The 10,832-nt window shown below is 50.2% G+C and overlaps 1 protein-coding gene across 1 annotated transcript; it reads right to left on the bottom strand.

Moving 5' to 3' along the window:
* Positions 1 to 3,263: 3,263 nt before the first annotated feature.
* Positions 3,264 to 6,579, bottom strand: KLK4 (kallikrein related peptidase 4). The gene is made up of 5 exons (XM_047079134.1): positions 6,519 to 6,579; positions 5,090 to 5,252; positions 4,425 to 4,675; positions 4,202 to 4,338; positions 3,264 to 3,588 (listed from the first exon to the last, which is right to left on the bottom strand). Exons 1-5 carry the CDS (start codon positions 6,577 to 6,579, stop codon positions 3,436 to 3,438), a joined length of 765 nt encoding a protein of 254 aa, XP_046935090.1. The 3' UTR covers positions 3,264 to 3,435.
* Between the last annotated feature and the right edge of the window lie 4,253 nt (positions 6,580 to 10,832).

Genomic DNA, 10,832 nt, shown 5'->3' with positions numbered 1-10,832 from the left:
CTCAGATGAGTGGTTGAGTTTTAACTTCTGTTTGTATTGGTATTATGTTGATGTGTATACTGAATTGAAATTTTCTTTCGTCCTGGTTGGAGAATGTGATCTGTGTGATACCAAATCCTTTGCATGATAGTGATGTTGAAATCTCATACATCCATTTCTCCCTGTATACTTCTACTAATTTTTATAGTAAGTATTATGAAGCTATTTTATTAGAAATATTCAAATTTTGAATTGTTGCATTTGTTATACAAATTTTTATGAAGAATTATTACTCTGTAGTGACCTGCTCTGTTTAGTGATGGTTTTAGTATTAATGCCTAATATGACTGATGTCAGTAAAGCTATACTATCATTCTTAGGGGTAATATTTCTTGGAAAATCTTTCCTGATCTTTTGCTTTCAATTTTTCTATGAGCTTTTGGTGCGTCTCTAATAAACAGCACATAAAAACTTTTAAAATTTGTTTTTTTTTAATTTTTTATTTATTTTTGAGAGAGAGAGAGAGCACGCAAGCAGGGGAGGAACAGAGAGAAAGGGAGATACAGAATCTGAAGCAGGCTCCAGGCTCCCAGCCATTGGCACGAAGCCTGATGCAGGGCTCAAGCCCACGGACCGTGAGACCATGACCTGAGTCGAAGTTGGACACTCAACCGACTGAGCCCCCAGGTGCCCCAAGCTGTGGGTTATTTAGAAGCGTATTTCGAAAATCAAAACATGTGGGGATTTTCTGCATAATTATTTTGTCCCGATTTCTGCTGTAATTACCTTGCGGGGTCAGACAACATACTCTGTACATTATAACTTTGAAACTTGAGAGTTGAGACTTGCTTCATAGCTCAGTATCTGGTCACTTTTTGTAAATGCTGTGTCAAGTTTTTTATGAAGCTATAATTTTTTTATTGACATATATAGAGTGTAATATCCAGGTTTCAAGTGTATACAGTTCAATGAGTTTTGACAAATGCATGAACCCTGTAGCCCTCACTCCTGTCAAGTTCTAGAAAACTTCCATCACCTCAGAAAGTTCTCTCACATCATTTCCCACTGTTTCCACATCTACCTCTCCTTCTCATCCCATGGTTAGTTTCATCTGTGCGAGAATTTCATGTATAAAAGGAATCATACAGTGTGTGGTATTTTGTATATGGCTTCTTTCACCATAACGATTGTGACAGGCACCTACGTTGTTGGGTATATCAATGGTTGATTTCTCTTTTATTAGTGAGTAGCATTCTATTGAGTGAAGATGTCATAGCTTGTCTATTCACCCTTTCATGGACATTTGGGCTGTTTCCACTTTGGCTATTATGAGGAAAGCTTCTATGAGCATTCTTCGCAAGTCTTTTTTTTTTTTTTTTTCCATTGCTCTTACAAAAATACCTAAGGGTGGACCTGCTGGTCATGAGGTAGACATACGCTCATCTTTCTCAGAAATTGTCAAACTGTTTTCCAAAGCAGCTTACCATTTACACCCCGTCATCAACGTATGAGAGTTACAGCCACTCTACACGTTAACCAACACTCGGTACTGCGATTCTTTTTAATTTTAGCCATTCTGGTAGATATGTGTGTTTTGGACGGATTGTGTATTCTTCAGATACTGGGTGCAATGTTCTATATGTAACAATTAAATCAAGTTTTTTTTTTAAAATATATTTTTTTCAACGTTTATTTATTTTTGGGACAGAGAGAGACAGAGCATGAACGGGGGAGGGGCAGAGAGAGAGGGAGACACAGAATCGGAAACAGGCTCCAGGCTCCGAGCCATCAGCCCAGAGCCCGACGCGGGGCTCGAACTCCCGGACCGCGAGATCGTGACCTGGCTGAAGTCGGACGCTTAACCGACTGTGCCACCCAGGCGCCCCAAATCAAGTTTTTTTTTTAATGTTTTTTTTTGAGAGGGGGGAGAGGGGCAGAGAGAAAGGGAGACACAGGATCCGAAGCAGGCTCCAGGCTCTGAGCTGTCAGCACAGAGCCCTACTCAGGGCTTGAACTCACGAACCATGAGATCATGACTTGAGCTGAAGTCTGATGCTTAACTAACTGAGCCACTCAGGTGCCCCTAAATAAAGTTTGTTAATCCTATTGTTCAGATCACCTGTGTCCTCATTCATTTTTATCTTGTTTGTTATATTTGCTTGCTTCCTTCCTTCCTTCTTCCCTCCCTCCCCCTCTCTCTTTCTTTCTTTCCTTCTTTCTTTCTAAGGCTCCATGTCCAATGTAGGGCTTGAACTCACAACCCTGAGATCAAGAGTCACATCCTCTACCAACTGAGCCAGCCAGCCCCCATTCTATTATTTTCTAAGAGCCATCTTTATTTTTTTATTTTTACTTTTTTTAGAGAGAGAGAAAGAGAGAGAGCGAGCATGTGAGCAGGGGAGAGGGGCAGAGGGACAGAGAGAGAGAGAGAGACAGAGAGAGACAGAGAGAGAGAATCTTAAGCAGGCTTCACACTTAGTGTAGACCCCAGCATGGGGCTTGATGCAAGCCTTGGGATCCTGACCCAAGCTGCAACCAAGAGTCGGATGCTCAACTGATTGAGCCACTCAGGCACCCCTGAGAAACATCTTTAAGTCCTTTTTGATGAGTGGGGATGGTTTTTTTTCACTTTTAGTTATTTTACTCTTCACTCTATATATTTTGAGGAATATCTCCAGATGAATAGATTCCCAAATAATATACTTACGAATATATTCTTGAATAGAAATTCTTAGTAGTATGTTCTTATTAATATAATTTATCAGGAAAGAGTATGATAACAATTCCTTGGGCCCTCAGTCTCCCCCCTCCCATCTCTGCCCTCAGTCTCCATATCTCTCTATGATTCTTCTCACCATCCCCTAGTTACAGCAGCAGGGTTCTGAGGCAGATACAAATGAAAACTTCTTAAAATGCACTTAGGAAGATAAAACCAAAAATAAGTCAACCATAGGTAAATAAACTAAGCAAGGAAAAAACCTCATTAATTTGCCATTTGCTGACTTGACTTTTTTGAAATTGGGTAACATCCACAGAATCAGATTCTCTTAACGTCTCAAACATTATCTCCTTCTTTGGGAATCCAATGGCCCTCCAATAGCCCAAGGAGGAAAAGCTATTTGCTAGAATCCTTTGAATTGGAATGGAAGCGAGGAGGACAGTCCAAACAGAGCCTGTGTTTCTCTTAGACTTTATTTTTGGGCTTAAGAGAAGGGACAAAAGTGAAACACCAACTTTCTCTGCCGCTGGTAAGGCTGGGTCAACATTGTGCCACTAGGGGGCACTGAGTACAGGAAAAGATTCTTGGTGGGATTGGATTCCTGGGGCTAAGGGAGAAGGGGGTTGGGAACCTAGACTCCTGGGCCCGAGGGAGGAAGGCACTGGGAATCCAAATTCCTGAATCTCTTCTGCAGCCTATATTTAGGGGTTGAGTTTCTTGGGTCCAAGTTCTAGAAGTTAATTGTCCTGAATGGTTTTCTGTATCCAGTCAGTGAACTTGCAGAGGTTGGTGTAGACGCTTGGCACATAGGGTTGGCCACACTGGACTTGTCCAAAAGACACGAGGCCCTGAAGGGACCCGTTGCAGACCAGGGGGCCCCCAGAGTCACCCTGTTGTTGGAGAGAGAGGGAGAATCCAAAACACGGAGAGGTGGAGACAGATTGAAGTCAGAAGGGAACTAGTGACACCAAGAGACTAAGATAGGGAAATAAAAGATAACCGCACACACCTCAGAGGTCCCTTCCAGAGCCCTGACCGTAGGGAATTCTGCTCCCCTAGGTCCCAACAGCCGCTCGATTCTCCTGGGTTTGTTGTTATTCTGTTTGTTTGTTTTTTAATCTCCCCCTATGGCTTGTTTTTCTGTCTCTGACTCCCAGAGTCTCTATGCCTCTCTGCATCTCTTTGCATATTCTGTTTTTTTTTTTAAATCCCCTATTTCTCTTTGCATTTCATCTCTATGAGTCTATCTCTCTGTTTCTCCCTGAGGTATTTCTGTGTGTGTGTGTGTGTGTGTGTGTGTGTGTGTGTGTGTTTGCCTCCACTATCTCTGTCTCTATTTCTCATTCTCTCTTTGTTTATTTTTACTCTCATGTTTATTTCTGTTTCTCCATTCATCTCCCCGTGTCTGTTTCTCCCCTGTACCCCTGTGTGTCTCTGCCTCCCTCCCTGCTCCATCCCCCCCACCCGTCCCCTCCCCTCCTTCCCCTGTCCCCCATCTCTCACCCTGCAGGAGTCCTTCCGGTCCTGTCCTCCACCTGCACAGAACATGCTGGGGTGAAACACGGAGGCATAGAACGCGCTGCAGATCTCCTCGGGCACCACCGAGATGTTCACGCACTGGAGCACTTGGGGCTGCCTGCCTGCGACGCAGAGCCCGGGGTCAGCCCCTCTGGCCGGGAGGAGAACCCCTCAGAGAGGGCGGACACACGCACACTCGTGAGCTCACCATTCATCAGCTGACCCCAGCCAGAAACGAGGCAAGAATCCCCAGCGGTCGGGCACTGGGAGGCGATGCTGATGTTCTGGATGGCATCCGACCCAGGCACCGACTCTTTCAACTTGATAAGCATGAGGTCGTTGGCGATAAAAGGTTTGTTGTATTCTGGGTGCTGTATGGAGAAGGTGGCCTCCATCATCAGGCTGCCTGGCTCTTGGCTGGCCTCAAGACTGTGCAGTCCCAGACCGATGGTGTAGGACCTGAGGGCCATGGGGGACGGATTAGTTTTGTGGCAACACCGTTATCTCCACAACCCCATCTCCCCGCCCCCCCCCTTTATCCCAACCCCATCCTCCTCGCTAAGCGCGGCGCCTGGAGCTACCCATCTGTGATCTCAAATCCTCGCCCACACACCCAATTTATCCAGCGACAAGAATTTGTCTTAACTCACTAGTGACTCAGCGGCTGAGCTGGGATTTCGCTCTTGGGCTGCCTGAGTCTTTCCAAAGCCAACAGCCCCCACTTCCCTTGCAGAGTCTTGCTTTACAGAGGTTTCCGCTCTCAGCACCGAGGCTGAGCTAAAGTTACTTCCAGGCACCCCTCCCCCCCACCGCCGCCACTCCATCCACCCTGCCCCAGGCCCTTGCCTCCCCCCCACCCAGGCTGGCACTCACTTCTGGAAACAGTGTGCGGCTGACAGCACCCATTGCGGATGCACCAGGACGCCCCCGCAGAAAAATTCGTCTTCGGTGAACAGCGCCGCCTGCCAGGGCTGCGAGTGCGGGATGCAGTCCTCGCCGTTTATGATGTGGTTGCCGCCACCCGAGGCCTGGGTTCCTGAGGGCGGACCAGGGATGGGGGCGGGGTCCGGGTGGAAACCGGGCTGCTGGGCACGTGGCCACGGGCTAGGGGCGTGGTCATGGCTTCAAGGGTCTGGTCAGGACCGGGGATGGTCTCAGGGTGGAAACAGGGCTCCTAAGCGCAGGGATCGATGCGGGGGCGTGGGCCCGGCTGGCGGGCAGGCTCAAAAGGCAGGACTAGAGCTCTTGGGGGCGGGGGTCACAGTGCAGGGGGGCGTGGCCAGTGCCGCGGGGCGGGGCTGAGGGCGGGGCCAGGACTTCATGGGTGGGGTCAGGGATCCCAGGGGCGGTGTGAGGAGTGCGGAGGCCGGCTCAGGAGGTGGGACTAGACTTCCCGGGGGCGGGGTCCTGGTGCAGGGATTTTTCTGGGCCAGATCAGGCTTCTTGGGGTGGGATACGACTCCGGAAGCGGAGATCAGAGTAAAGGAGAAGGGTCTGTCTTCCAGGGGAGTTTCAGCTTTGAGCAAGCCACACCCATCTCCAAGACCCACTTGCCATCTCCTTGTCTCTCCCTCCCCCCGCCCCCCGCTCCCCGACAAGTGCCACACCAGCCTCGTGCAGTACCCGGGGCCACAGTCCCCTAGCGTAAGCAGAACCCCTCATATAGGGTGCAGAGACAAGGATGACACAGTCAGACGCTCAAGGAAGCAGTGTCGCTCTTGGTGGCCCTCAGAGTCACTCCCTCCCCGGCTCAGCCTCCTCCACAGTCGCACCAGCGACAAGCCGGCTCACACAGAAACCCCGGGGCGACGTGGGCCCCTGGGAGTCCGTGGATCAGAGACCCGGGAAGTAGGCACAGGTTTCCGGCAATGGGCGACTCCCCCAGAAGCACGACCTCCCTGTCAGCGGCACCCTGGGCTTCCCGTGTCCTCACAGCGTCATCCACCGTTGTCACTCGGCAGCATATTCCGAGGCCCAGACCGTCTGACCTTCACCCAGTAACACAGTGACTCTCACGGGTTTGACCACACAGCCCATCACACCGTGTCACACACAGAGGCGTGCAAACCACACACACACACACACACACACACACACACACACACAGAGTACACCAGTGGCACACACAGAAACTCCCTATGATACAAGGAATCCCATGTGTGTAACCAGAGAGCAACGGTCCCGGTTCTGTCACACAGGCAGCTTTAGTCATACCCAGGAGGACACTGAGTCATGCCTGCACAGTGACAAACACTGTGCCCTCAGGCACAGACAGCCACACCCACAACACACACTCAGATACCTGTGACACCAAGGACGAGGTACCCCAGGAACCAGCCCCAGGGGTTTCCTGCTGTGGTCATCACGCCAGCACCTGGGCACGAGGGTCAGTCTCTGGTGAGTCTGGGGGACTCACAGCCCAAATCTCTCCATCTTTCTCTGTCTCCCTCTCTTACTGTCCCCTTAAGGATATTATTGGTCAGACAAGGACCTATGTATGCCACTCCTGCCCTCCAACACCCGCATCGTGGTTTGGAGATCCCAGCCCAGAGCCCCAGAACCCAGAGAGATTTAGAGAGGGAGAGAGAAAGAGGGAGAGAAAGGTGGAAAGAGAGAGAATTAGGTGGAGAGGAAGGGACGGAGGAAGTGTCCCTCTGTCTCTAAACTGGAAGAGTAGGAGCATGGAGACGTGGCCCGCGGGTCGGACTTGGGACAGAGACAGAGCACTTGCGAGAGATAATCAGAGACAGACTGAGAGCCAGAGTCACGGACAGAGATATTCAGAGAAACAGAAAGAGCAGAGCCAGAGAGAGTGATGAAGAGACATTCCTAACTAGAGAGCGCGAGAGACGTTTTTGGAGAGACCTAGAGACCCAGGGTCTGGGGGCTGAGGTTCACAGTGACGGAGCTGTAGGGAGCCTGCGCCCTTAGGGGCGGTGGGCGGGGCGGGTACCGCGAGGACGCTCACCTCGCTGCCTCTGGGCTCCGGGATCCTGCGCTGGGCTGTGCTCCCGCCTGCTGCCTCCTGAAGGGGCCCCCGTGGGACTTATAAGCATCCCCGGCTGGGCTGGCCTGCCCCCTGGGGACACATTCCTGGGGTCAGGTGCTGCAAGTTTCCATCTCAGAGCTCTCGGGGCTGCCCTGGTGTCAGGCTAAGGTCAGGGGGCTCGAGGGGTTGGGAGCAGCGACCCAGAGGGGACTCAGAGCCTCACTTCTTTCTTGGTTCTGTCTCTCATTCCTTCGTATTCGTATTCTCTCCTGTTCTCTCTCATTTGCTCTGTCTCATGTTCTCTTATTTTCCCTCTTACTATCTCTCTCTCTCTCTCTCTCTCTCTCTCTCTCTCTGTCCCCTGCTGTGTTTCCCCAGCAAACCTTTCTGGGTTCAAATCCAGACTGCATCATGGTTTACCTTTGAAACCCTGGGGTGACTGAATCCCTCTAAGCCTCCATTTTCCCATCTGTAAAACAGGGGCACTGTTATTCCTCGCTCCCCAGATACCTCCAAAGACATAGCGCAGGGAAAGTGCCTTGGCATCGTGTCAGGCATATCGTAGGTGCCCAGTAAGTGGGAGTAAGACGAAGCCCTCGCTCGGTAAAGAGCAATTGCACACCTGCCATGCTCTGAGCTCCTGCTGTCCCAACTTGAGACGCAGGACGGAGCAAGCAAATTCTGGTGCTCACGGGGCTCACATCCTAGTGGGGGAGACAGACAAGCAGAAAAAGTACAAGGCAATATCTGGCAGTCGTGTGTGTGCAGAGAACACAGGTGACCGTACAGTGACGGGGGCGGGGGCGGGGGACCTTCGGCGGACAAGATGATGGTTGGGGAGACAGAAGAAGGGACATTTAGGTTGACAGCCGCCATGCCATGTGAGCCTCGCAGGAAAAAGAGAGAACTCGGGGTATGCGAGGCAGAGCAAGGAGAAGGAACGGGGCAGATGATGCAGGGGTGTAAATGCTGGGGAAGAAATTTGGGTTTATTTTAAGGGCAATGGGTTTTAAGCACAGGGGTAGAAGGGAGTGACACGATCTTATTTACTTTTAAGACACATCCTGCATGGAGAAGAATGACCGTAGGGTGAGAAGGGAGCAGACGCCGACACGAAGGCGGAAGGTGACAGCAGCCCAGGTGGGCGATGGTAGAAGAGGAATGAATGGGCGCAGGGCTCATCCCGGAGGTAGAGTCCACATGCTGACCGACAGGTGGGAAATGGGCAGGGAGGGGAAAGGAGGCGCCAACAGTGTCTCCGAGGCTTGGTCTGACCACTTGTGGTGCCATTTGTGGCAGCGGGCAAGGAGGTGTGGGGGCGAGGGCTGAGCCCGGGGTGCCTGTCGGGAGCCAAGCGGTTGGATGCATGGGCAGGCAGAGGTCAGCGCTGGCGAGAAGCAGTGGGGAGTCATAGCGGAGAAGTGGTGTTTAGAGCCATGGGGTTGTGTGAGATCACCTAAGGAGCAGGTGTGGACAGCACTGATGAGGGGTTGGGCAACAGATGGTGGTGGTGATGAAGCATGAATGTCTGCACTTCTCTCTGTCTCTCTGACCCTGTCTCTCTCTGTCGCTCGCTTTTTCTTGGTGCCTGTCTGGTCCTCTAGCTCTGTCCCCAGTTGTCTGCTTGTGTTCAGTCTCCTGGTGGCACAGAGTCTTACTGGGCACAGAAAGAATTGTAGCCTGCTCCACCCCGGAGAGCCACAGGAGACGTATCCTGACCACACGCACAACAGCAGGATGGCTGTGGGCTGTAGGGACCACCACGGGGGGCATGTCCCAGCCCCTCTGCAGCAACAGGGTTTGAGAGGGACCTCAGCACATACCAAAGGAGCAGAAGTTAAGATGGAACCCCACGCACCAAAGGCCTGGACACTCCCCCCCCCATTTTTCTAGCGCCAACCAAGTTGAGTTTTCTGTCGCTACCTTGCAGGGGAGGACAGGAGACCCCGGAAGTGACTGAGACATTTCCTGCCAGGTGGATTTCTATCTCCCTGGGTTTTAGATCCGCTTCACTCAACACAGCAGCCACCAGCCACAGGTGGGCTATTGAGCACTTGAAACGTGGCAAGTGCGGTAGGGCAACGAGCTTTGAACTGTTATTCAATGTTAACTAGCGTATTTATTTTTGTTAATGTTTATCTCTTTTTGAGAGAGAGACAGAGACAGAGTGTGAGTGGGGGAGGGGCAGAGTGAGAGGGAGACCCAGAATCCGAAGCAGGCTCCAGGCTCCGAGCGGTCAGCACAGAGCCCGACGCGGGGCTCAGACCTACAAACGGTGAGATCATGACCTGAGCCAAAGGCAGACGCTTAACCGACTGAGCCACCCAGGCGCCCCCAAATTTTAACTAATTTAAGTGTAAGCATTGAATCCTGATTCAGTTTTTGAAAAGGTCTTAAGCACATCTGGAACCATCTGTTCCAGTTTTTGAAAAGGTCTTAAGCACATCTGGCTACAAGAACCTACTGTTTCAAATCTAAGTTTTATAGGCTCTGCGTAGACATCAATTATTTCTAAATTTTTTTTAAATGTATTTTTTGAGACAGAGAGAGACAGAGCATGAGCGGGGAGGGGCAGAGAGAGAAGGAGACACAGAATCCGAAACAGGCTCCAGGCTCTGAGCTGTCAGCACAGAGCCCGACGCGGGGCTTGAACTCAAACCGTGAGACCATGACCTGAGCCGAAGTCGGACGCTTAACCGACTGAGCCACCCAGGCGCCCCGACATCAATTATTTCTGATGGAAACTTAGTATTTGGAGGGGATGCTGTTGCAGGTGTAAAGTATTCAGTGGATTTTGAAGACTTGGTATAAAAGATTGTAAACTATCTTATTAATTTTGTATTGATTACATGTTGGAATGATCATAATTTGGATACGTTGGGTTAAGATAAAAATATTACTGGGGCGCCTGAGTGGCTCATTCAGTTGAGCATCTGACTCTTGATTTCTGCTCAGGTCATGATCCCAGGGTCATGCAATCAAGCCTCACATCAGGCTTTGCACTGAGCATAGAGTCTGCTTAAGATTCTCTCCATTCCCCCCCCCTCCTCCCCTGCTTGCACTCTCTCTCTCTAAATTCAAAAAATATATATTACTAAAATTAAACTTTTGCTTGCTTTTTCCCCCCTTTTAGAATGTAACCACTAGAAATTTTTAAATTACATATTTGGTTCATGTTCTATTTTGATTGGACAGGGCTGATTTGGAGAACATAGGAACCAAATCAAATAGAGCAAAGCTTAAGTGGTAGTAAGTGATCTTTTTTTATTTTTTATTATTTTTTAATGTTTTTTATATTTGAAAGAGAGAAAGGGAGAGAGGCAGAGAAAGGTGGAGACAGAATCCAAAGCAGGCTCCAGGCTCTGAGCTGTCAGTACAGAGCCCAATGTGGGGCTCGAACTCACGAGTTGTGAGATCAGATCATGACCAGAGCTGAAATTGGACGCTCCACCGACTCAACCACCCAGGCACCCTGGTATTAAATGATCTTAAGTGGAAACTGCCAGAAACACTTTGTAAACTGGTTGTGGAGGTAGGGGAGGGGACGCAGTGACATCCCCCCCCCCCGTTTTTCTTGGTCCCCAGAAGAGTCACTGATCTCTAATAGAAAGTTCTATAAACAGCAGA

Source organism: Lynx rufus, unplaced genomic scaffold (genome assembly GCF_022079265.1).
Source record: "Lynx rufus isolate CCGP_SWC_20201006 ecotype Redwood Valley unplaced genomic scaffold, mLynRuf1.p SCAF_16, whole genome shotgun sequence".
Lineage (NCBI taxonomy): Eukaryota > Metazoa > Chordata > Mammalia > Carnivora > Felidae > Lynx > Lynx rufus.
The sequence above is the reverse complement of the archived record's forward strand: the minus strand, read 5'-3'. Positions and strand labels throughout refer to the sequence as shown.